Genomic DNA, 26,099 nt, shown 5'->3' with positions numbered 1-26,099 from the left:
CTCTCTCTCTCTCTCTCTCTCTCTATCGATGCTCTATAAATTCTTTATTCTCAGGAACGTAACGCGCGCGCACGCGCTATATTTCCTATAAACATAAATCGCGAAGGTTTGTAAGTTATACTTTGGCTGTAACATGCAAGGTTAAAGCTCTCGTAAAAAAAGTTTCGAATAAAAACATCAATTTCATTTAATTCAAAAATGTTGAAAGATACAATAAACGTGCCGTTGATTTTTAAGTATTATTTACGAGTTGTTGCCCTCTTGTGATAATACTACAACGCAAAATTTTCACCCTACTGTAAACTTATGCAACATAACTCAACGCGTAATAGTACCGTTGTATTACAACGCGGGAGAACTTCCAATGTCCAAACTTCAAGAGTACAACTGTACTGTACAGAAACAAGCAACTAATTAGAATTGCTAATTTTAACATTGATATAATATGATCATTTACTTAATAATAAGTCCATTTATTTATTTTTTGTATTTGTATAAAGATATTGTATATAATCATACACATTATATATATATATATATATATATATACAAGAAAAGAAATACATTTTTTGATAAATGATAAATCTAAGAAAATCCGGAAAGAGACGTTACATTTTTATAAGACGTATTTACGTAAGCCAGACATTTCATTGGTGGACGACCTATTGTACAATAGAAAATAACAAAGAGAAACTTGAAGGAAGATGTTATATGTCAGAAAAAGAAGACATATATTTCATATATAGCATATATATAATATTTGAGAAAGATCCTTCACGGATGATGTTCGCAGAATACCGCCATATATACGCGAGCGCGCTAAGATAGAACGCATAGAGAAGAACACATAAACCTTATGCGATGCTTAATCTTTACGTGTGTACTGCGCCGTCGCTTTTTTTCTTATTGTAAAACCCGCATCAGCGGTAGTTCACAAAAGAATGGAAATAGGACATCGCACGCGACGTCATCAATGCTACCCTCTTTCATTAGAGCACCACAATGCTGTTTGCCGCCTCCATTGTCGGGTTGTCCACCCCACTTATCGCTCCACCTGGTATAACCGGTTTTCGCCAACGAATCGCCCAATACCGTGACCCACTCGCCTTCTGCATAAAGGTCGTGTATACCTAAGAAGGCCTCGTCAGGATATACCGCGCCCTTGATCGGTCCAGAGCGATTAAATATGTCCATCAGTATCTGAAAGATTGACAGATTGCACAGCGTGTAACGTTAATTGGACCGATAATTATATACGTCCTTATAATCGTTATTAACATCACGTCTTCTACACGTCTCAGAAATTATTTGGTCAAAGAATATTTAAAAAAAAAACATCAATTGTGTATCACGTAATCAATAATACTTCGCAATGAGATTGAAGACTCACATGTTCCTCGGCAATGGAATTGATGATAGCGAGGTGGCCACCCTCATCGTTACACAACTTCCTCGCGTCATTCCACGTGGCGGCCCTCGTGTGCAACTTATGCGCGCCGATACCCACCGCGTAACGGTAATCATCCCTCATCGGGGCGTTGTGCATGGCTACATTGCACGAGCACATCATGCCGTGCAGCATCACGTTCTGAGTGTAGAACTGCTCAAGACGCTGCCGCGTCATCCAGTCCGATTGTCCGGGGATCGTCGAGCTATTGACCGATGTCAAGCACGGGCAGGCGGATTCCGGATTATTGATGCTCGCGGCCGCGTCCTGTGCGCCCCCGTTCAGATTCGCGGAGGTCGTCTGTTCGGGGAAGCCGTATCCATTCGTTGGTGCCGTTGCAGGTGCAGCCGAGACAAACGACTCCTCGCGAACACCAAGCAGCGCGATGCAACCGACGAGTAAGAAGTACACCATCATTCTTCCCGCGAATTTCGTCGCTTCTCGAAGATTAGCCTTGCAAAGTACTCCACCGAGATCTGCGGCCGAACAGTTGTCAAGTTAGCAGATAAAATAGAGTCTCTTTTGAAAAAAGAGGATAATGTTGGAGACTATTTGTATTTAATAACGATACAAATTTATAACTAATAATAATAGAAAATCTATGAATTACTTCGAGGCAAATTAGTTTTCGTCGCTGTTTCAAAAAAAATTCATTTATAAATATTTTTTCAAACAATCTACTATCAGAGAAAATAGAAATTTATTTTTAATGGACAACGAAGGAAAACTGTTTGATGATAATAAAAACGGCATGAAAGAGATTAATGATTAAAGTGAGATACCGCTCAGATAAAATAAGTCTTAGAATTATCGCGATAATACAAAAATTTAATGCAAGATAAATTGTATAATAAATTTTGAAGAATATATATATGAAGAGTTGTATGCACGTATAAAAATGTTAGCACCTTGTTTTAAAAATTATACGTAAAATTCACAAAAAAGTCTTAAAGTTTGAAAGAAAATCGAAGGTTCACTTAAGATTTCTAATTTATCTGGCTAGTGTTCGTTCTTGAAAACTGTACGACGAAACATGTGCGCACCACGCAGGGATCAAAGAAGAACTGAGGCTTCCTTGTATTGTCAGCGCGCCCCTACGTTTCTTACCCGACTGCTCGGCATACCAAGACAGGCTAAATGACCCGCCCAAAAAGACTACAGCGTTCTATCATCAGCAATCGTTCAAGGACCGACAACAGTGGCTCGCAAACGGTGGCCTTCTGCTAATTTACATCTGTTTGCAAGATCAGGCTAAAACGAATATTCGAGAAAGTTGAGAAGAATAATTTATGTTCTCAGCTAACAAATATTTTTTTAACAAAAGAAATATCCTAAATAAGAAAATTCTTTCTATGCTATAAGATGATTTGAGAAAGTTATTCAAAAATAAAATTGAGCAAAATTTTTAATCTATATTTTCTTCTTCATTTTTTCTTTTATCAACTCATTTTTTTAATAAAGAGAAAGGACATTTTAAATATAGTTATAAATATTACAAAACTGATATATATTTTTGGATATTATTTGAAACTGTCAGGTATTTCTTAAGAGAGTCACTGCTCTATTTCAGCAACTGATAAAACATTCTCCGCCTTCTCATCCTGACTCTCATTTCAAAATATTATTATATAATATATATTATAATTTACATTTAATGTATAACATTAAACTAAATTTAACATATTAAAATGGTATATTAAAATGCAGCAATTTTCATTAATATTAAAATTTTTGCGAATAACTTTTTAATCTTTTTATAAGGGTAAAATTTATCAGGATATTCATTATTTTACAATAACAAAAACGATATCTGTCGATGTACAGTGTTTACAGTGGTGTTTGTTATTCAATATCATGCTAACCACGTTTTGTATCGTAGTCAATGTGTTTTCGCATCTCGGTGAAAATTGTATGCGCTTGCATACGATATCTTGCAATTCGTACACAAGTGCCATTCTTAACGGTAAATTTCCGAGTGCCGTATGTATAAAATATAGACCAACCACGCGCTCGAAGTTAATCGGAAGATTTAAGATGGGCCAACCTCTACCGTGTAAACGTCTCCGGAATATAGCACTGTAAATTTCCAGGCATACCGAATCGCAGTGATTTCTCTCTCCTTTCCCTTCTCTTTCTTTTCGCGGCATATATCGGAAGAGCTGGTAGCTCCGAGTGGATTAGAAGAACATAAATTACGAACAGTTAGATAATTGGAAAAAGTATAACTTCCTCGTCGGTATTAAACGGGATTGTGGATTTCGGACAGGCGGAACAATGTGCCATTGTGGTACAGTATGAAATTTGCCTTATCCATAGAGAAATGAAAATTTATATTTTGTTGTACGTAAATTTTCTGTAATTTTCTATAATTTTCTGCCATTATATTCTGTAACATTTTCTTTAGTTTTATAATTATTTAAATATATCAATCTGAAATTTTTGAAAAGATACATTGTACCTATTAGAATGTGAATGTTTTTGATGCCAAAATAACTGTAACATAATCACTTAATAGATACATCGTCTTAATTATTATGTTTACATGCAACGAGCGAAAATAAAAATATTTTTATTTTCATTGTTAATAAACCGAAGTAGATATGATCTCTGTCTTTGAAAAAGAATGATGTAGTTCTATATTGTATCGCATTCAATTACCTTTCATGTTTTTATGAATCCATTGTTCGTAGAGTATTCCTTCTTGATTCACTCCAAGAAACAATAACGATAAAGTAAACAATGTAAAAGAATAAACCTGACAGCGAGCTGATCTAATTTTTGATATATCTACTTTTCAGATGCGACTAAAGCCCTGCCTCGTAACCTTCTATCTCCTGTTGCTTTCGATCGTCTCGACCTATATTGCCCCTGCACTCGGTTCTGATATACTTCGTTACAAGGTAAGCACTGTGTATACATTTATTAACATTAATGTTATATACTTTTATCAAATTGCAAAACTACTTTGTTGTTTTATTATTTATTAAACAAAGTTATACGTATATGATTTCTAAAAGATAATTATAAGACGTATATACATATTTATCTTGTATATCGTACATGATATATTTATTTCCTTGAAACAGACTTTTTTTTTAAATCAGAGTCATCTTAAAATCATCTTAATTAAACCAGTCTTGATAGAAAGATTGAAGACTTAAACGATTCTTAGATCGGAAAGCAATTTAGTAATCGAAATTAGCAAGACTTTTTCACGTCCACGTCTTCAAACTTAAATTGAACATAATTGCTGCAATTAGTTTTAATTAATTTTCTTGCCTTTTCTTATAATCGATTTTTGATAATTGTCTCTTTAGCCAAAATAAACGTGCGGCGCAGTGAACGCGGTGAATCTCATAGGAAAAATGAATAATTGATACTGCGTTTAAACTTTGCATCTGAAATAAACTCACATATAAACGAGATTGAACGCAAGATTAATGGTTGAAATTAGGTTTCCTCCGGAAAGCTTTTCAGCGCTCGTTTCAATTTCAAGTCGCGACACAACTTATCGCCCGATTATACAAATCCCTCACGTCTTCGCTGTATCCTCTCTCTCTCTCTCTCTCTCTCTGTATTCCCTCTCTTTCTGTTGCTCACGAACATTATTACTCGTATAAACCTTCGTCTGAAAGCTGATGACCGCTAGACGAGTACTCTCCTTACAGCAGATCCCCTTGGCTACGCTCCAAGGAAGGGACTTCTCGCGTAACTCTCATCACCCGATAGTGGCCGTAATCTGTACCCTCCCGGTATCTGTGTACATTTATCTGTGTGTACATTGACATTGCATCGTATTTACCTGAGCAAGATCGACCGTCGCGATGCACTCGACGTGGCTGGGTTGACTCGATCCGGAAACCAGCGAGCCCGCGTAACCGTCTCTCGCGCGCGCGGTCCACTTCCGGCGACTTGAAGTAATTCAAATTGTCGACGACAAATAATTCACGAGATGCTTTGAATATTTTGAAGTCTTCATGGGCCATAAAGAATGTAACGCGACTTGCTAAAGATAATCGATTTGAGATTCCCCGGCTTCCAGTTGTGCGTATATGGGATTACATCGTTAAAAAAAAGTTATCTCGTTGCGCGCGCGCGATATCGTTACATCGTTATACGCTATTCTTGTAAAATATTTCGACGTAATACCTCTGACGTGTGATATTCGTTATTTTCAGCGCTCGAGACATCGTTATTTTACGGTGGACAACAATGGCGTGTCGTCGGGCACCGGGAGTCCTCCGTCCACCACGCCGACCTCGACGGATGACGAATCCGCAGACTCGGAGGACCGGCACGTCCACAAGAGTGCGTATAACCACTAAATCTCCTCTCTCTCTCTCTCTCTCTCTCCCTATATATATGTCAATTAGTAATTCGTATGTTGTTGCGCCGTTCGGGAAGTTTAATTAAACTGTGTATCTCTCCGGTCACAATTCGCCGGGATCGTATACGCGTTTACCTCGTGTCGTCATTAAACCAGCCCATACGCCACCAAAATTGTGTATAGCACCAATCCTGCAATCAACAGGATCGCAATGACGTAAAAAAACGCGCACATAGCTTTCATAGTTACGAACATGGTGTAAGAATACACCATGGTTACGAAGCTGCGAGAAACGCTCGCAACGCGAATAAAAGAAGAATGACACGATAGCAATACAATCGGAACGTGAGAAAAGAATTTTTTTATACTGCGTCTCGTTTGTAGTACAGTATACCTTTCTGTTTTAGCACATATATAAAGTACAGTTTAGCAGAAATTATTTTAGCATTTCAATAGCACGTTATATTAAATTATATTTTCAGAATAATACACTGCTTGCAAAATCTTATTTCAAAATCACCCGTTATTTGTTTAATATACCATTTTATTGAGTCTGCGATGATAAAATCATCGCAAATCGTAACGTAAAATAAAAAGAAAATATTGGGGACGGGAAGATGAGGGTGGAATATCCCGAAATGATTCGGCAGTTATATAGCAGTATTCTAAGGTTGCGATCTAACGGGGGGTTGCGCGGAGTGATTTATTGCAACAAGATAGAACGGTCGCATTACCGAGGATGATCGGCAATTTTATCGTGAATGGACGCGTATATTCGCGGCGCAAGGTATTCCGTTTTCGCACATATAAGATCTCGCCATCAATCGCGCGCGCTTGTAACATACGGCTGACGGAAAACATTCGTTGCATATCCAAATCCAAGGTTGCGATCCCGATATGCAACATAAATGTCTCACGGGGCCCGACCGGGGGTGCACCGGGGATGTTAGCGAAGATGCGATATTTTCCGCTCTTTCAGACGACGATCCGTGCCTGGTGAAGTATTGCGGCGCGGGAAGAGAGTGCCAAGTCTCCGCGGACGGCGAGGAAATTGTCGCCGCGTGCGTCTGCGTTCGTAGATGCGCGCGGAGGCATCGACCGGTCTGTGCGAGCAATGGCAGGGTGTACGTCAATCACTGCGAGATGCACCGAGCAGCCTGCAACGCCGGCACGCCGTTAACCATGCGAAGGCTCTCCAGATGCCTCAGCTATGGTGAGCACGTGCTGGACAGTAGGTCTCTATCTTACGTGTAGCACAGAAAGCTCATGCATGTATGGAAGAAATATCTCGTTTGGAAATGCGGAAAGGCAATACATTTACATATACCTACATCTAAATTCTATTTTCAATTTTAATCGACAAACTGATGAATATAAGGAAATTCAAAGACAAAGTAAAAGTCGTGTTTTTGTGTATACGTTTTCTGATATCAGTATTAAAAAACCACTGTTTCAAGTATCCAATTATTCTTATTCTTATTCTTATTGGTTATAAAAATCTGTATCTTTTTCTTCTCAAATTCTTGATTAATATTTTAGTGATGGTAAATATGGAAAAATGAGATTTTTACTGGCTCAGTTTTTATATTTCACGGTCTATAACAAAATAGAAGAAAGGTAAAGTTTATCGACCCAGCGGCGTGCACTGAACTCTATCTATATTTAATTTTAATTATCTATCTATTTAACTAATTAGTTATTGAATTTAACTTTATTTAATTACTTAACAAGAATTATCAGAGCCAAGCTCAATAGCGGATGAATAAAATAAATCAATTAATACACCATTAGCTATTTTCAGGTTTTAATCGTAAATTATTAATACAATTGGAATCTTATTAGAGGTAGGATATGTCATTATACGTGAATAAATATTAATCTCACGGATTTTAACGCTTTTAATCTACTAATACCAACCGTTTAATTGATAATCATTCAGTAGATTAAATTTATAGGCATAACAGTGTAAAAAATCTTATAAGACACATCAAATAAATATTAGCCAAATCTTTACTTTCAACTTTAATTCATTGTTTACTGTAAGGAAAAAAGAAATCACAATCTTTGCGGACTCGCAAAACTTGGGTTTCATTATGAACTCAATAATAACTTGGAAGTTTTCTATTAATTTATGGCAGCCGCGCAGCAGCCCAGTTTGTTAAGAGTTGTAACGACAAGAAAAAAAAATGATGTCGTTACATGGAAACTCGAAGTTTATGATGGAATGTTCCATCATTTCCAGGTAATTACAGCGCGCAGGCACGGAAGGATTTCTTCGCGTACCATGCCTCCTCCAAAGGCAAGAATATCGCTAAGTACGCTAAGTCTAAGAATAAGATGAAGCATCATCCGGCGAGCAAATCGATCCCACGAAAGAACGGTCACGATATCGAGGAGTGTTCGGCACAGGAATACGAGATTATGAAAGTACGTTATTGATTTCGTTCCGCGATGCAATAATTTCCGATTTAAAACGTAGAAAAATTTAACAAGGATTTCTTGACGAAAAGCCCCGACCTATTGCGTTACAAATACTTGATTTTATTTATTATTAATATTCTTTAGCTGTATTCAGATATAATAAAGCTTTAATAAAAAGTTGTTAAAACTTATAAAACCGAAACAGATTTAAATTTGTTATTAATTAAGGTATGCAATAATATTCTATCTTTTTTTATCGAATAATAATTATTTTCAAATATGTAAATTTAAAATAATTTATAAATTTGTTTAAGATAAGATGAGATTTTTATTATGGATTTAAACTTTAATTTATTTATATATATGTGCTCTCTAAAAGTGAATCAGTGAAATCATCACTGATTTTTAGTGTTCTGACAATATTCAATATTGTTTCAGTGATAATGTGCTGATTCAAACAACAAATATCACTGAAAGACAGTAAATTTCACTGTCAAACAAAATTGAAAACTGAAATCAATGATAATTCCACTGATTCACTTTTAGAGAGTGTATATAAATTTTGTTATATATAGTATCGAGATTTTTTCGTATAAAATGCAGAAAAATTAAATATGAAAGTGTATCGGTTAAAAATATCTTTCTTAAATTTGTTTGTAACGGTTCTTACAGTAAAATTTTTTGGCTAATTTTAATTTTAGCTTATTTAAAAAATTATTGAAACGTAATCAAACTACATTATTTTATCTATTTTATTCTTTATTCGTCGTAGGACAACTTACTTCTGTATAGCCACGCCAGACTAATGGCCGAGGATAATCACAGCAAGGAATACTTGGTCAGCATCATGTTTTCTCACTACGACAGAAACAATGATGGTAATTTGGAGCGGGAGGAGCTCGTGCAGGTGATTTAACATTGAATATACTTTTCTCCGTATAATGTTTCTTCATTAGAGTGTTTTCTCCCGAGTTTAACTAAGCTGAAGGAAAAGTACTTGCAATGAGATTTATTTGATGGCCGTTATTTTAACGGCAGTAACACGATTTTTCCATTGGGGGAGCGTCTCGTGAATAATACGCTTAAGCTCTTTCAAACATTCAGATTGCCAAGGAAGAAAACATGGAGGAGCTATGCGCCGGATGCAACTTGAGCCACATGATTAGCTACGATGACACGGACGGTGACGGTAGATTAAACGTTAACGAGTTCTACATGGCCTTTAGCAAGCTTTACAGTAAGTATCATATACGATCCATCTATATCATTTATCACGGGAGCTTCATCTTTTGCAAATTGACGACAAAGATAAAGTATATATAATTACGTCGATAGAATGTATTCAAATTAATTTCATCTTTTAAATTAATTTCTTTCATTTAAGACAAATTTTCCATAAATCTCAACTCAAATATTTATTTATTCTCGCAAATTATCGCCTTTTATATATCACTAACACTCTGACAATGTTGTAAAACGTATAATGTTATCGCCGCAATTAGTGTGATTTAACGCAGTGATTAACTATTTGGGAATAATTTTCTTATGGTAATCCATGTTATAATGGTCTCAATGCTCGACGCATTGTCCATAGACAATAGCGTCACCGTAAATTGTCAGACTGCACACGTGACCGGCACAGTGCCATCGCGCATATATAAACGACCGCGAGGAATTATTATGCAAAGTTTGCACGGCGGACGATCGTCCATTCAATTTGGCCGAAGTATAACGTACACATAATATGCAGCAAGGGTGATTTCGATCTGTGCAGGTGTATCGGTAGTATCGTTGGATAAATCCCTCGAAGTGAATCACATATCCGCGCGAGTCGGGGACAACGTTGAGATTAAGTGCGACGTCACCGGAACACCACCCCCGCCTTTGGTCTGGCGCCGTTACGGCACGGATGTGGAAACCCTCAGCGAGCCGGAGGTATTCTACTCGAACGAAATAATTTGATCTCTATCCTTCGCCGTTACAAGAGCTCTATAGACACCGTAACACCGTCTCTATACACCAGACTGTCATTTAAATAACGCATAAAAAAGATATATTTCTTCACTTTTTCCCTTTATTATAACATAATATTTTTATTATTGGGAAAAATTTATTTTCTTTTACATTTCGTTATATTCTTCGATCCTAATGGATATCAAAATCAAGATTCTTTTTTATCGCTTTTAAATGGACAATAATTTAAAAATTAATGGACGGATATTAATGGAATTAATGGACTGTAACGGACTGATATAGCCCTCATTCTAAACAATAAAAGAAGCATAAGAAGCATATTACGAGATAAAGTAACGCAAACGCACACTTTGTAGGTTCGTGTTCTCAACGACGGCAGTCTTTATCTGACAAACGTGCAGTTGGAACATGCTGGTAATTACACGTGCCACGCTCTCAGGAACCAAGATGTGGTGCAAACTCACATGCTCACCATATACAGTGAGTCTTTCAAACGGAATAATATAAGTTACAGTATCCGGATCCAACATTTATTCTGCTTGGAAAATGAAGATTATATAATTGATTTATATTAACAAAATGTATAAACAAAAATCTGTATATAATATATAATAATTATATCACAATATTCTAGCCAAAGGACTTTACCAAATTTCTTTTATCTATAAATTTCAATTAAATTTATTCTTAACAAAAACAACGAAATAAAAAAAAATAACTTTTGATATAAATATATATTATAGAGACATATTTTCTTCAGTTATTATCAAATATATTATAAAATTGGAGAGAATATCATCTTAAAATAAAACAAAATAAAATATATTTCGTTCAATTAAAGAAATTAATTCATGTTAAAAATCGAGAGTATAACATCCCTCAGCTGTACCCGAAGTCAGGGTGACGCCGCAGTTCCAATCCAAGCGGCCGAAGGGAACGGCGAGGATGAGATGCCACGTGATAGGTGAGCCTCTTCCACGTGTACGATGGCTGAAGAACGATAAACCTCTGAGCGAGGATCAGCCAGACAAGTATGAAGTGATCGGGAACGGTACCAAATTGCTAATCAGGAAGGTCGATTATGCCGACACTGGGGCTTACATGTGCGAAGCGACCAGCGCTGGGGGTCTAACGAGAGACATCAGCAGTTTAGTGATTCAGGAGCAACCTACACCGAGTGAGTAAAAGGATAATTTCTTGCTCTAATGAGAACTCGTATCCCATTATAAAAATATGTTTAATTAAGGAAATATAGTATCAGTTAATATTGTACTATCAGTATAGAGGAATATTCGCATTTAATATTTGCCAATAATTTTCTACCATTATTAGTAGTAATTAATTGTAACTTTACATACTATCACATAATTTTATTATCTTATTGTACCTTTAATATGGAAATCTTGCATACAGCTGCGACGGACGAAGAACGCAGATTCTTATCTTTTCACGAATGGGGTATTCTAGTATATGAGCCATCTACGTGTCACGCGTTACACGAAATTCATTCCACAGACATCATACCTGGTACTCAGGTGCGAAATCAGAATATATTCCTTCTTCTTTCCTGCCTTTTTTTCTCTCGTTGTTCTTATCGTCGTATCTATTATATTTTTAGGAATACGTCTGCGGGCCTAAAAATGTTCCATGTTCATGGGGTCGTGCCATAAACGTTGCTGATAGATATGTATACGTTAGTCAACCGAATAAGAACCGCGTGCTTGTGATCAGCGAAGTACAGATGATGATAATTGACGTACGTAACGTGTTTTTTTTTTCATTATAAAATCGAAATTCAGAATACCGTCGAATAATTTTAATGTAATTTCTCAGGTAGTGGCGACAGACAAAAACCCGGTGGATCTGTGGTACATACAAAACCTTGACTATGTCTGGGTGTTAAACTGGAGGAGTGAAATGGACATCGGCATCAAGACGGTTCAGATAATCAAGGAAGCTGCTCAGCGAAAGAAACACCATACTATGCGACCAGAGCCTATCGATGCGCAATTCGATCTTGTGAAAGGCCTGTATATTCCGCAGCAACGAGTACGTTAATTTCTCATCTTCATCTTTCGATATCGTAAAACTATAATAAATTTGAAACTACAAATAAATTCTTTGACCAATGTATTATTTAATTAACTTGGATTGTATTATCAATTATATTACAAAAATTGTATGACTAATATTACTTTATCCATATTACTTTTAAAGACTTTTAAATCTTTTATTTCTTAGGATACAAAACATATATTCAAATACGGTTACGTGACCCATACAAATCAGCATGGGATGTACAAGCTTGATCTGGTCAACTTGAGATACACTCGTACTGTGAACTTGGCCAGCTACAACTGCGTGCCAACAAGCATGGAATTCTCCGATCTTTGTAATATATTTCTCATTAATATTTTTTCAAATTTTTGTTTTACCTCGTAAATTCAAATTCTATTCAGTTTTCCCACACAGCTTGAACGCAATGAAATTCTATTTTCAGATGGTTTTGTGATACTGGAATGCGAAGAGCCGATCACTGGCCGACCGACCGGTCAAGTGCTATTAGACTATCTTACTGACAGCGTTCTCGCTCATAAACCGAGTATCCTGGGAAAACCAGCGATTTCTCCCGATTCAAGATACCTGGTTACTCTCGATAAACAAAACACCGGTGTCACTCTCGTGGTGCAGGAGATATTACGTAATATACTTTCCTTGTTGCATTTTCACTATATATATAAAATGAGATAGAATACTTTGAATAAACTAATTAAATATGATTAAAGACTATTTACATCAGAGAATCTTTTCTAGTTTATTAAATTCTAAAACAAATTTTTTTAATTTTGAAATAATGATTCCAATATAACGAGTGAATTGCATACATTTTTCCAGCAAGCGGACTAAAATTCGCTTTTGACGTAAAAACGACTTTAAACATCAGCGACATTGCCTTCTATCCATCGCAAACAACACATAGTTACGACATTTACGCTTCATCGATAGACAAAGAAGACATCCTCTTCCTAGATTTAACTACTGGTAAGATAATCCTTTGCAATTTATGTAAATTAAATTTTATTTTAATGCTGATTATAAGAAAAAAAAGAATTTATCGATCATTTCTTTCATCTTTCGCGAACAATTAAATTCTTTTGCAGAATAAACTTCTGAAATGTAAATTAACTACAAAACAGAAACTAACATATTTGTTCCAGGAAAAGTGGAAATGATAACAGGCGTGGGGAAGGCAACACCACCACATCTCACCAAATGGGGTAATCCGAATAGACCGATAATACAAAGCGGTATATTTGGTCGATATATGGTAAGCCCCTCTAACCAGGCGCTCTTTGTTCTCAACGGGGAGACCCGTACGGTGAATTGCGAGATTGGTGGCCTTATACATCCCGGCGCGATTGTTTGGTTCACTGTTTCGTTGCGTTAATGAATGTAGCTTCGTGACGACGACAATACGAGACGTACGTATATAAATTGAACATAGGGATCCGGGCAGATAACAAAGCCAATATATACCGAAAAACTTTAAGTGGAATTAAAAGTAACATAGGAAATAAACTGTGCGATAAATACGCTTTCATCTTCCCTAGATAACTCCTTTTAAAACAAATATCTCACGTTTAAATTTTTTTCGCATCATGACTGCGCTAATTAAAAAAGACAGCAACGCTATCTCAAAGCAATGTCCGAGAGCCGACATGTAGCGACATAGTGTCAATGACAGATAACTGTAATATATATAATTAATTATATAATTGATAATTTTCAATTTATATTAGTCTATATCGATTAAAAATTGTGCTAGTGAAATATTAATTAAAATAAAAAATGAGAAAATAATTAAGATTACGGGCGATAAAAATGTTTTTAAGTCTTGTTCCTTCCAATCAGTTTCTAATTTCGAAAAATAGATTCTCATAACTATTGTTACATATATAAAATTTTCATGTATTATTATATAGATATTGTTAAAATAATACAAAATAATTTTTAATGAAACATATAATTTCACATATTATTGCCCACGTAAAAAAAATTTCATTATTTGAATAATAGTACGTCTCATACTTTTAAGAGTAGTGATGTAAACTGTTACCTAATACATATCAAATGTCAACTGCCAAATTGTCAAATATTGTTTACGAATTACCGTTGCTGTAATCTTTAATCGGCAAACAGTCACAATGCCAGAAATTTAAATCAATGTATTCCAGATCAAAACAGATTTCACAGATATTTGAAAATTATTTTCTTGATTAAAAAAATTCAACCAATTCAACCAATCAATTTCAGTCCTTGACCTAAATACGATATTGATACATATTAAGAATGCTTATCTAGAGAAGATGAAGAGATATATTCGTCGTAACATCGAGAATGCGTGAGAATAACGAGCAATGAAAAACGTAAACCATAAAGGAACGGCCATAATAGAGGAACAAAGAAAATAATATTAAGCTATACATAACGTAAACATAATCTAAAGATCGAAGTGTAAGCAAGCTACTATTAATTGTAGCATAAGTACGTATGTTGAGTGGGGCAGATGCACCAGTGAGAATGGCCGTTTAAGAGAGGAAATTCAATATATTCTATTATAAATTATGTAAAGTTTTCTTTTCCTATAAGTACAAATTGTTTAATATTCAATTATCCCTTAGGTCTCGTATAAAACAGTTTAGAATTTCAAGTATTAAAACATATAGCATAAAAAATTGACTATTTGAGATTATAATAACGAAAGTGGAATAAACTGTTAGAGTAAATAACTTTAATCTTCATAACTGTATAATAATTATTATATAACTGTACACAATGATTAACATTATCACATTCTCGGTTTTAGAAAAAAATATATCTAGATTACACACATTTTATATAACCACGAAAATAATGAAATATAATGTGGTTATTTAGTGTTACAAGATCATTCGCTGATACACCTACCCTACAAGAGAATACCGAATTCAGCTGAATGTATTACTGCGCATAAATTGGCAAAGAAAAGCGTATGCGTAGCAAATCGCGCTTAGCGTAAAAAATTAATCATATCGTTCGACAAGATGATTGCAATGATTAAAGAAACATTTTCATGTCTTTTATTTAGATTCAAAAAAAGAATTATTGTGCTTGTTTTCCAGCTTCAATTGCTTCAGCAGCAATATGTATTTTTTTTACTTTACATAATTAAACTCTACAAAATCTATAATTATTAATATGATCTACATTACCGATTGGAAAGATATTAAATTCTGCCCGCGATTATTAAATTACTCTGTATTATCGATTGTCGATTTACACAATATTAGTCAACTACAGATTTCGTTGAGTCAACAATATAGACATCACTGTGTCGTAATGTCAAGGCGCCAATGCATGATGTCCAAACATTTACGAATAAAAAAATAGCAGGAAAATTGGCAGTATACTAAATAAAAACTTGTATTTTCATGATTTCTGGATATTTCATATGTATTTTGGTAAGATTATGTAATGTGGATCTTAGTATGCGCTATATTAGTGCACCCAAATAAATTTGTTACAAGAGAGTGAAAAGGCCGAAACTGCTAGATTCGGGGGAAATCATTAGCGCGCAACGGCAATAGCATTTTTTTATACTACAGAAAGTCTCGAGAAACCTCGAGAATCGGTTTTGCAGCAAACAGAAATATTTAAGAACCGATTTCTAATTACGCATACGCGTCAAGTTACAATGTAGCGTGTTATAACAATTTATAGCAATTTTAAAATGTGCGTGAAACATCAGTATTACACCGATGCTGTGCTAATACGAGCGTATGTTGAACTGCGATTAGTGTCTTTGTAATAAAAATTGCTATATATGTATATATATATAAATATATAAATATATATACATATATACATATACACAACTAATTTAATAAATAATCCATGAACGTAATTGTGTTTCATAAAATGTGTATATTCTGTTTCGCTTTACAATCCTCTTGTTCTTTCACTTGGATAACGAAGGAATATCGGATAAGCGCGACACTTTGTTATTGATAAGCGTATATCCTCCCGCTCCTCTGCTCAGATAAAGAAGAAAGCACGGCGAAGCGTGATGTCCCGCCTTTGGTGAGTGATGATTTCAAGTTTGATTTCAAGTACGACACGTCCACCTTTTTATTCACTAATAAATTACGTGTTTAGAATCCTCGAGTTCTACATTTAACCGTCTACTGTACAAATTCGACATACGTTTACAATATATGCTCAGTACAAATATGCTCAGTTCTTTCGATATTCGCGAAATAGGTCAGGCCCAAGTTGCGCTAACGCAAACGCTACCGGCAAAGCTACCGATTGCGAAGAAACGGTTATCCTCCGTCAAGAAATTGCATAACAAATCGCACGAAGGAAACGCACACAGCTATCAATGTTTCACGTAATTGAACGCAAATTGGTGCGTGTACGAAGAGCACGCTCTCCGTTACACTTTTAAAAAGATAACCCTAGCAGAGGCAGGAGAGAGAGGGAGATGGATGCGCGGGGGAGACAGAAGCGCAACAAAATGGATAAAGAAAGAGTTGCAAACGTATAAAGTATGCGAATAAATCTTTCGCAGTGTATATCACGTGGAAGAACGCAAATATCAATCCCCCTTTTGCCACACTCCATTCTTTTGCTGCCACCAGCCCCGTTCCTTCTTCGACCGACTCGACTTGTTCTACCGGCTACCAAGATAAATACACCACTTGTTATATATTGCACGGTTTCAAGTTGGTCCCTTGTCGACTATAAAACAATATGTATGCATTGCTAAAATCCTCGTCTTGTGGCTTCTGCCTGCTCGTGATCTCATCGTTATAATAATACCACACGTCCGTGCGAGGATTCTTCGCATACGCCGTATAATGGCCCGCGGACACGCCTGAAATTTTATTTGACATGTGACAAAAACAACTTTATGTATCTCTAAATATGATTCAAATTATTTTTGGAAAGATATTTAATTTTAAACATAAAAAGCACGCAAAGTATCAGCCATTTAAAAATGTTTAAAAATTTGTTTTAGAAAAATACAAGTATAAAACAATATGCTAATAAGATAATATAATGCGTAACAACTTTATGTATCTCTAAATATGGCTCAATTATTTTTGGAAAGATATTTAATTTTAAACATAAAAAGCACGCAAAGTATCAGCCATTTAAAAATGTTTAAAAATTTGTTTTAGAAAAATACAAATATAAAACAATATGCCAATAAGATAATATAATTTGTTCAATTATTATATCACACAGTATTGCTGCTCTTATATCGATAACGGCAACAATCTTTTCTATAGACATCTTGAAAACGTACACGTAATAAAACTCTATTTCCGACATTCTTATAATAAATACTTTTTAATATAACAAAATTTAAAAGGAAAATTTATCACTTTTAAAATTTTGATAAACATACACACCTCCAAAGTGGCATACGCAGGCATAGAGATCATAAAGGTGGCGTCCTACACTTAGACCCACCAAAGGGAATGTGACCTTGTCATCTAGCTTTACACTCGCGCATTCATAAAACACAAATCTGCAATAAAAAAAAATAATAATTAGTATAAGCTATCCATTTTGTAAGACATTTTGTAAAGTATTTTCGTGATGCACAATGAATATTACATACCGTTTAAGATATACAATAAGGAACTTGGGATATCGATGTACCGTAAGCGTTTTTGTGGCACACTGGTTACATTCACATTTCGGACAAAACCAAGGATTATGTTCGTCTAAAGTTTCGCTAAAAAAAGTTAAAATTATATAAAACATGTACATAATATCAGCAATAAAATTAACAGTGTGACGATTGCATCTAACCTACTTCAGCTACAATAAACGAAAATTATTCCGCGTCGAGAGACTTCGCGAGGAATAAATACTAACGCTACAGGAGCCGCGAACCTGCTCGCCAACTGACCTTTCTCGTGTGTTTGTCTCTGTTTATCTCTCTCTATATTTTCGTTTTTTGTTACCAAACAGCTGAGCAAGTCCGCAAACCCGTCAGCATTAATACGTACATATTTTTCGCGAATTCTATCGACGCGGAATAGTGTTTACTTATCGCAGCAGAAGTGGCGATGCAATTGCCACATGTATATAAAGTAGTATATTTATTTATGTCACTCAAGAGTGAACTTCTACTAGCAAAGATAAAAAAACAATTCATAAAAATCAATTACCTCTGACTAAATGCTTGAAGGCAATCATAAAGAGACAGTGGATGGTGCGGCCGTTGCTTACTGACGCTGACGTGATCGATGGGATGCAGGATCTTAGGAACATATTCAGTATAACGAACCGCAAGCGTATCACCGTTCTGTAGTGCAACCATTCCTGTATCAGGTACACTACACCCAGTACAATGCGCTGTATACATGCATCGTGAACAATGGTGACCCTATAAAAACAATTTTTTTATATATTAATATATTTAATAATTTATTTTTAAGGGACCATCCCTGAGGTTTTAAAATGATACCTTAAGTTTGGGATTTTTTTGTGGGTAAATGGATAAAACTTTATTTAAAATCTGCTTAGAGGATATTATTGTACATATATAAGAAACAAAAAAAATATTTAAAAAAATTTTTTTATGTCCAAAATGACGGCGCACTGGCCTACACTTGCGGAATTCATTTTTTTATATCAGTGTACAGGATTCCAGGCACACGGTTTGACCTTGAACAAAACACAAAGAATTTTCATTATCTACATATTAAAGACTAAAGGAGTACGTAGGGATTTTTCAAAATATTGATTTTTCTCAAAATGGCAACTATTTTACGAAAGACTTGTATTGACAAAAATACGAACTTTTCGTAAAAATAGCTGCCATTTCGAGAAAAATCAATATGTGTATAAGAGACAGCTTCTATAGTCTTTAATATGTAGATAATGAAAATTCTTTGTATTTTGTTCCAGATCAAACCATGTGCCTGGAATCCTGTACACCAATTTGAAAAAACAGAAAAAAGGGATTTCGCAAGTAAGCTAGTGCACCGCCATTTTATACATTAAAAAAAAATAAAATATTTGTTTTAATTTCTTATATATGTACAATGTCGTCTAAACAGCTTTTAAATCAAGTTACCTATTTACCCACAAAAAATCCCAAACTTAGGTATCATTTTGAGATCTCAGGGGTGGCCCCTTAAAGTCAGTTAAAATTTTGGAATGTACTAATAGCTATGTCATTTTGATTTTTGTTTTGAAAAACTATGTAATTATTTCATTAACAATGTATATTTTTACATGATATATAATTTAATTATTTTAGTTATATATCCTGATTGTGACAATCAATTATACACGAAGCATTACACAAATAATTTCTTTTAAGATTAATATGATATATCTTTTATATTGAATCTGATCTCCATCTACCTGTCCATCAACGAAATGAATCGTGTAGTCTCCTTCATGTGGCACATTTCTCTTGATGATGTCATATAAATCCCGTGCGTTTACTCTTGACGGGAGTCGTATCAAGTGCGGATAGCCGAAAAGCTTTGTGCTTTTGCGGTTGTTTGTCGTCTCGTTTGTCGTATCGTGCCTCAATACCAAAGGTACGTTCAGAATACGTACAGTGGGCCTGGGTCGACCAGTTTGATCTATCTTCGTAAACGACGATGCTGTCATGTACGTGGAACACACCGGACACATTTGCGGCTCCGTTTGATTCTTGAAATAATTCTGTGAAGTAATACACAAAAACTTGGGCTTTGCTTGAAATGATTTTAATTTGCGCAACGATTTTGTATATGATAACTTTGTTTCTTGTTAAAACACGGCAAAATTTGATTGAAATAGTAATAAGAGCCCTCAGCAACGGCAGCATCAGATTAGTCTGAATTGAGTTCCAGGTATGACTACCTGGCTGGTGGATTAAACTAAACATGCGGATTATACGAGCTTCCACCTTCGCGTTTCCAGTCGCCTCTGCTTTAAAAAAAAAAGCGTCTCCGGCATTTTGGAGAACACGAAGCTATTTCTGGTTCTCGTACGCATCATTACGATGCCGTCCGGCTAGAACGTTTAACAATCTTATCTCAGACCTTCCCGAGGTGAAAATAATGACAATGTATGCCTCGTTTGTACACCCCTCCCACTAGATTGACACTGCCATCTCTCATCATTGGGATGATTGCAATTGTAATCAAATGCGATAGAAAGCACACGATAAAATATAAGGATATGACCCTAATTTTATACCTCTAATTTTATAACGTTAAAATTTTATAAATATAATTTTATAACATATAAATACAGAAATCTTATTTAAAAAATATTTTCTTCTGTTACACTTAAACAACATGATAAACTCTCACCTCGATACACGGATCGCACATGATGAAGTTACAGCTATTTCCGCTATGCCTCTTCAAATCGCCATCCAATTCCTCGAGACATATCATGCACACCATGCACGGCACTTCCTCGCCTGTGATTGTACATCTTTGGCAAGAATCCACCTCCGTTGGACGGTCCCCACCGCCATCCGACACTGAAGTGTACGCATCGGGAGGTTCCGTGAGTTCAAAGGCGTATATCGATCGATTCGTATCATTGACGTGTCTCAAGAGAGTATTGTCATCCTTAAATTTAAAACCTTGATGTAGATTCCAACAGAGTGATGTTTCCGCCTAAGTACGATAAGCTACAGCAAGCAAGTAATTCCCGAAACCTACGGTGCAAGGGGAAAATAATATAGTCAAAAAGCAACAACGGTAAGAAACCGGCAGCGTTGGTGAAATTATAACAAAAAAAAAAAGAGAAGAGAGAGAAGAGAAAAGAGATACAGATAGAGAAAAAAGAGAAGAATTGTGGTGAGTCTGTACGATGAAATGTAGCCCCGTAACTATATTTTCACGTTACGAGAATGTTCTTCCACAGAATTTCTTTAGGAGGGTAGTATCGGCGATAATCGAGCCTAATCGACATACCACCTTCTTAACTCTCCAATTATTTCTTAACAGCGTGTTATATCTCGGTTTGTATAAAGCTCGAAACTGTGCGAAGCAATAATTATAAACCTATATTGTATTTATTCGTTCTTACCAGAATTATAATTTAAATAAGGATAGTCACAGACCAATACGAGCCGGTAAACACAGACGTCCGTGCCTATGATACAGTGTATCCCAGTGTCGCGAACATTGGAATTTCCACCCTTGCCCTTACTCTTCAATATACAAGTGTTGACTGTTGACTGTTGCTTGTAACAAGCCTATTTATAGCTGTACTGGCTTGACTATCTTTATTTAGATTTCTTTAAACATGTTTCTTTAAACACGCGCGCAAATCAATCTTTGTATAATTTAAAATCATATTTTCTAAAGGTTATCGATAATGCTTATAAAATAGCGTTGCTACTGAGACTTTTATATACATATACAAATGCACAAATTAAACAAAATCACTGATTAATTTATCGTTAGTATTGTGATTTATATGACACATTTTTATTAAATATATTTACAAAGCACAAGAGAATAATCACTAGAAAGGATCATTAACAACAAAAAAACCTTTATTAAAATAAGTTCATATTTTAATAATGTAAGAAAACAAGCATATTTGTTCGTACCTACCAGAATCTTCGCTATGTGATTCTCTAACACCTCCGCGAGTGCAATATTCGTCACCGAAATATCTTCTTTGCCAAGCGTTTTTAACAACTCCTCTTTCAATTTCCCAATTCGAGACTGCTTATTCAAAGAAATAACACACCTCATAGGTTGGTCACCGTTTGCAGGAACATAAGTGACATTTAATTGCCTCTCCATAGCATGAGGTAGCGGTACCGATAAATACATAAAAGGTTCATATGTAACAGAAACGTGGTTACAAACCGAACACACGACCTACAAAATATTTGAATCATAAATATTGCATCAGTGTTTTAAAAAAAAACTATCGCAAATTATAAATAATTATAAATAAATAGAAAAATTTATCCAAAATTAATTGAGATATCAATTAATTTGAAAAAACTTTTGTAAAAAAAATGTATATACATAATTATGTAGAAAATTACAATAATTGTAAAAGTAGTATGAAACTTGCCTCCTATTTTTTTCAAGGCAAGATGGAAAGTCTACTATGATTTAATATAGGAGATTTTTACAGTAAATACCGATAATCCGTGGTATCAACTCCAACATATAATCTCCACATAAACAAACAATATATATTAGCTCCAAAAGATTCTTACCGTGCTCTTAAATTGGCCTTGAAATGTGTCAACAATGATACTCCTATTGGATCGCAAGTGCTTCGCCCAGTGTTTATCCGCCTCAAGCTCATCCTGCGCGGCGATAGCGCCGTTTCCATAATTCTGCAGAATCCGCGAGCATTGGATACTTTCACCGCTAAGACCGTCATGCTTGTGATTCTTCTCCTGATCGTCTAATCTCATGCGTTTCACGTTGCACTTTTCCAGACCGCTATCGTATTCGATGTCAGAACCGGTCGACGCGGGATCAAGGCTACCGTTGACTTTCTGGACATTCACCTCTTTTATGCGTTTGATACTAACGCTCTTATTATCAAAATCATGATTCTCCATAAGATTCGAATTATCTAACGGCATCCTGCGGACATTATCCTTGGGAAACTTCTGCGAGTCGTAATGAATTTCGTTATTACACTCCTGCTGTGTTACTAAGAAGTTGGCATTACTCGTCTTGGCCTCTTTGTGAATATCGTATAAGCCACCGTACTGAGGCACGCTTTTCGATAATTCGATCAAAGTGTCTAATCTCAGGGATCGTGTCGGCGTAACCTCATTTGCGCCTTCCTCGTTCACTTTGTTGTGAATAAAAGTGCTTGATCTTGCCTCAATGGTTTCATCCGAGTCCAACGTCTCCTCGTCATCTTCACCATTTAACGGCGAATCTCTCGGTGAATTTGTGATACTATCGAGCTCTCCAATCGACGAATCAAATTCTTGCAAAAAAAAAAAACAATGACAAATGACATTCAAAATACAACAAGACATAATTCTACATTGTATAAATTGCCTACCTCTTGGTGAGCCAGCCACAGTCACATTGGGGCTATTTGGGCATTCTGGTGACAGACACTCGTACATTTCCAAAAGATCTGAATTACAATTGGAGTTAGCCGTGGCAGTGATAGGGGAAAGGGTCTTTCCATTTGAGTTTTCAATAGAATTAAAAGAATTGGCAGTGGTCGTAGATAGTGGAACTTGACAATTCTTGGCACACTTTGCCATATTCATTTGTTCGTGGAGGGAATCCAACAAAAGCGCCAGAAATTCTTGACAGTCATGCTATTAAACATATACGATACAACAATATCTCATACCTAATAATAATTAATGAATAATCAATCAGATATGTTAACGATCACGCACTTACTTGCCTGTAATCCTTGAATTGTGAATGATAAGCACCTAAAGTTTGTTTAAATTCTGTTGGTCTGAGTACGCTGTATCTCCCGGACCACATTTTTCCAAGGAGTACACTAAAGTGTGCCATTAATGACCCAGGTGGGGGCAGTTTCTCTCCTCTTTGCTGTAAATCCAAGAAATGTCGTAGGACAGGAGGAGTCGCAGTCAGGCATTGCAATCCAGCTGCCATAAAGCAGGTATTACCCAAGTTACGAAGTCCACACACGCCTGCAGGCAGAACAACTACCTCTGAAAGTATTTATAGATATCGGTTAAAAATATATCGTGCACCGTCATCGGTTTTATATTCCGGACATTACGTTACATACACTCACCCATTGGCGAGTCATCGTGGGAATCTCCGGCCTCTGCAAAGATGTTGTTAAGCGCTGGTGTGCCGGGCGGCAGAAACGGACCGTGTTCTATGCCGGTTCCAGAATCGCCAATAGGATCAGCACCGATATCTGTGAAATCATTTAATCCGGGCGGTGGAGGTAGAGGAATCGCATAGTCTGATGTTGAACTGTTTGCTTCAGTCCTAGAAAGATTGCGCAGGGAACAATTAAAGATGGGGAGGCAGTCAGACATGCACAAACAAGACACACGCAGTTTGTTCAAATCAATCTATGTAATTTATAAGTTTCATATTTTATCAGAAATCAGAAATTATTTACAATACATGATTTCATTTGCAGAAATTTTTAAAAGTTGTTTGGATAAAATATTATTTTTATCAAATTTTTACAACAAAGACAACTGTCAGATTGTCATAAAAGCAAACCGCCACGTCATTCATTATCATTAGCGGCCTAATTTGACATGTCACTAGATGATTAGTCACGACGACACACAACCTCCATTAAATCACACGATTTTTATTGGTGCACGAAATATCTCTCTCAGCCACGTGTATACAAATAATTGTATCCAAAAATTATTTATGTACTTGCATATCTCATAAAGATGTTATACAATAAGACAAATAATTCTGAAGTGATAAAATATATCTTTACCATGTATCTTCAATGCCCATATTAACTTCGGAAAGAGCTTTATCTTCTTGCAGCGTGAGAGCTTGATCTAAGGAAGAAGTCAAGGGGCTAAGACCAGTTGATTCTAACGCCTCCGATATCTCTGGTACGTCAGGCAAGTGAAAAATTCCAGATGTTCCAATCATTGAAATATTTTCAGCCTCCGTGACATCCACCTTATTGTCCATTCAGATAACAAGCCACAATGCAGTCTAAAACAATAATTACAATTCCAAATCTTAACTATTCGTCACACAATAATGTTTTACTCCGTTTTCTGGTCACTTTGACAAAAATTTATTTTAATGTCGTAAAAATCCATATATATATATATATATATATATATATATATATATATATATACTATAACAACTCAATACAAACGAAAGCGATTCTAAATGAAGTCTTTGTAAAGATAATTAAATCGCACTTGAATCGCATACATATATGACACAAGCGCTAATTATTTTTTGCAAATTCATGCTAAATGCAATTCTTAATGATTGATGTTACCAAAAACAGGATAAGAAAAAAGACACAACGTGCGCATTCTGTTGCACGAGGCAAGAAAGAGATTAGCATTCTAACGGAAGTTGGAATGCTTCGCGGCGTTAGAGCAGTACCGCAATTTCAATCGGATTACGTCGCCTCGTCGTAGCTCGCGACTAGCAAGACACATCTCCGCCGATCCGCGCGGATCGCGTCGGATTCGCCCTCCTCCCTCGGTCCACGCGCGGGAAGGCCACGAATGAGAGGAGGAAACGAAAATTTTTGTCAAACACAACCACCTCCGGTCGCACGACGACCACATATTCCGAAACGTCCCCTAACCTGATACGCCCCAATTTCGCGCGATAGCGCAGGGCGCGTTGCGCCGCGTGCACGGCGAGCGCACGATTGTCGTTGGGACACGAATTTTCTCTCCGACGACGAGCGGACGTTGATACGCGCGCAAAATTGCGCGAGGATGTTCAATATGGAAGTGCGAGCGGAGTTCTCGAAAGGTGCGCGCTCGGGCGGTGGAGCGAACGTGGGTCTCGCGGGAGACTCGCGAGCGCGCGCGACCGTGATGCCGCGTTTTTCTCTTGCACGCGCGCGGCGGTCGCGCGACGTCGACGGGCATCGCCAATGCTGGCCAATGCCAATCGCCCGACGGACGGGTACCCGCGCACGGCGACCGGAGACCGTGGAAGAATCGCGCGACCGGGAGGGATCCAGTTACTTACACCGTGAGATAAGCGAGCCCCGCGCTCCGAGGACGTCTACACCGCCATTGCAGCGCACACAGCACACAGCGGGTACCACAGCGTGATTCGCGCGGGATATGCGACTCCGTCTACGGCGCCTCGGGAAATGGACGTGTTTTCCTTCCTACCCCCGGCCGAAGAATCGCGAGAGTCCACCGCACAGCACTGCCGAAACGATCATGGCGGCCCCCCG

At 36.5% G+C, this 26,099-nt stretch overlaps 3 protein-coding genes across 11 annotated transcripts in view; 1 reads left to right on the top strand and 2 right to left on the bottom strand.

The window, feature by feature from the left end:
* The window catches only part of LOC105454730 (follistatin-related protein 5-like), a 33,396-nt gene extending 19,404 nt beyond the window's left edge, over window positions 1–13,992 (top strand). For all 4 annotated transcript variants that reach the window (XM_011697587.1, XM_011697588.1, XM_011697586.1 and 1 more), the window contains 16 exons: window positions 4,246–4,347; window positions 5,626–5,755; window positions 6,754–6,987; window positions 8,017–8,201; window positions 8,968–9,102; window positions 9,300–9,432; window positions 9,970–10,130; window positions 10,526–10,649; window positions 11,053–11,346; window positions 11,583–11,704; window positions 11,788–11,925; window positions 12,003–12,218; window positions 12,411–12,561; window positions 12,670–12,870; window positions 13,065–13,211; window positions 13,388–13,992. In XM_011697587.1, coding sequence (XP_011695889.1) covers window positions 4,246–4,347; window positions 5,626–5,755; window positions 6,754–6,987; window positions 8,017–8,201; window positions 8,968–9,102; window positions 9,300–9,432; window positions 9,970–10,130; window positions 10,526–10,649; window positions 11,053–11,346; window positions 11,583–11,704; window positions 11,788–11,925; window positions 12,003–12,218; window positions 12,411–12,561; window positions 12,670–12,870; window positions 13,065–13,211; window positions 13,388–13,617 — 2,703 coding nt within the window. In that variant the 3' untranslated portion in view covers window positions 13,618–13,992. The remainder of the gene's footprint in view (window positions 1–4,245; window positions 4,348–5,625; window positions 5,756–6,753; window positions 6,988–8,016; window positions 8,202–8,967; window positions 9,103–9,299; window positions 9,433–9,969; window positions 10,131–10,525; window positions 10,650–11,052; window positions 11,347–11,582; window positions 11,705–11,787; window positions 11,926–12,002; window positions 12,219–12,410; window positions 12,562–12,669; window positions 12,871–13,064; window positions 13,212–13,387) is intronic.
* LOC105454729 (hemolymph lipopolysaccharide-binding protein-like) lies at window positions 713–5,682 on the bottom strand. Of its 4 annotated transcripts, none has more exons than XM_011697581.1 (4): window positions 5,597–5,682; window positions 5,250–5,453; window positions 1,391–1,923; window positions 713–1,200 (listed from the first exon to the last, which is right to left on the bottom strand). In XM_011697581.1, the coding sequence occupies exons 2-4, from the start codon at window positions 5,431–5,433 to the stop codon at window positions 904–906; spliced, it is 1,014 nt and encodes a 337-aa protein (XP_011695883.1). In that variant the 5' UTR covers window positions 5,434–5,453; window positions 5,597–5,682; the 3' UTR covers window positions 713–903. The 4 variants fall into 4 exon arrangements, with proteins under 4 accessions (XP_011695883.1, XP_011695884.1, XP_011695886.1 ...); XM_011697582.1 differs by having other exon boundaries at window positions 5,250–5,482; window positions 5,597–5,627; XM_011697584.1 differs by lacking the exons at window positions 5,250–5,453; window positions 5,597–5,682 and adding an exon at window positions 2,555–2,644.
* A 1,622-nt stretch (window positions 13,993–15,614) lies between the features above and the next one.
* LOC105454725 (ubiquitin carboxyl-terminal hydrolase 6-like) lies at window positions 15,615–26,087 on the bottom strand. 3 transcript variants are annotated; one of them, XM_011697573.1, is made up of 13 exons: window positions 25,491–25,639; window positions 24,642–24,871; window positions 23,964–24,166; window positions 23,597–23,877; window positions 23,241–23,508; window positions 22,429–23,162; window positions 21,806–22,078; window positions 20,543–20,809; window positions 19,599–19,907; window positions 18,395–18,612; window positions 17,839–17,955; window positions 17,627–17,745; window positions 15,615–17,085 (listed from the first exon to the last, which is right to left on the bottom strand). In XM_011697573.1, the coding sequence occupies exons 2-13, from the start codon at window positions 24,845–24,847 to the stop codon at window positions 16,913–16,915; spliced, it is 3,168 nt and encodes a 1,055-aa protein (XP_011695875.1). In that variant the 5' UTR covers window positions 24,848–24,871; window positions 25,491–25,639; the 3' UTR covers window positions 15,615–16,912. The 3 variants fall into 3 exon arrangements, with proteins under 3 accessions (XP_011695875.1, XP_011695876.1, XP_011695874.1); XM_011697572.1 differs by lacking the exon at window positions 25,491–25,639 and adding an exon at window positions 25,886–26,087 and having other exon boundaries at window positions 15,645–17,085; XM_011697574.1 differs by lacking the exons at window positions 24,642–24,871; window positions 25,491–25,639 and having other exon boundaries at window positions 23,958–24,049.
* Between the last annotated feature and the right edge of the window lie 12 nt (window positions 26,088–26,099).

This window comes from Wasmannia auropunctata, unplaced genomic scaffold (assembly GCF_000956235.1).
Source record: "Wasmannia auropunctata unplaced genomic scaffold, wasmannia.A_1.0 LD335976.1, whole genome shotgun sequence".
NCBI classification, from domain to species: Eukaryota; Metazoa; Arthropoda; class Insecta; order Hymenoptera; family Formicidae; genus Wasmannia; species Wasmannia auropunctata.
The sequence above is the reverse complement of the archived record's forward strand: the minus strand, read 5'-3'. Positions and strand labels throughout refer to the sequence as shown.

What these genes read in the sequence shown, in the direction of transcription:
- LOC105454729 (XM_011697581.1), bottom strand. Translation starts at nt 5,433, where the DNA reads ATGGCCCATGAAGACTTCAAAATATTCAAAGCATCTCGTGAATTATTT. An exon ending in CGACGGTCGATCTTGCTCAG is followed by an intron (nt 1,924 to 5,249) that starts GTAAATACGATG and finishes GTTCGGCCGCAG; the next exon opens with ATCTCGGTGGAGTACTTTGC. An exon ending in ATTCCATTGCCGAGGAACAT is followed by an intron (nt 1,201 to 1,390) that starts GTGAGTCTTCAA and finishes TCAATCTTTCAG; the next exon opens with ATACTGATGGACATATTTAA.
- LOC105454725 (XM_011697572.1), bottom strand. Translation starts at nt 24,847, where the DNA reads ATGGACAATAAGGTGGATGTCACGGAGGCTGAAAATATTTCAATGATT. An exon ending in AAGGCCAATTTAAGAGCACG is followed by an intron (nt 22,079 to 22,428) that starts GTAAGAATCTTT and finishes AATATTTTGTAG; the next exon opens with GTCGTGTGTTCGGTTTGTAA. An exon ending in CTTATTGTATATCTTAAACG is followed by an intron (nt 17,746 to 17,838) that starts GTATGTAATATT and finishes TTTTTATTGCAG; the next exon opens with ATTTGTGTTTTATGAATGCG.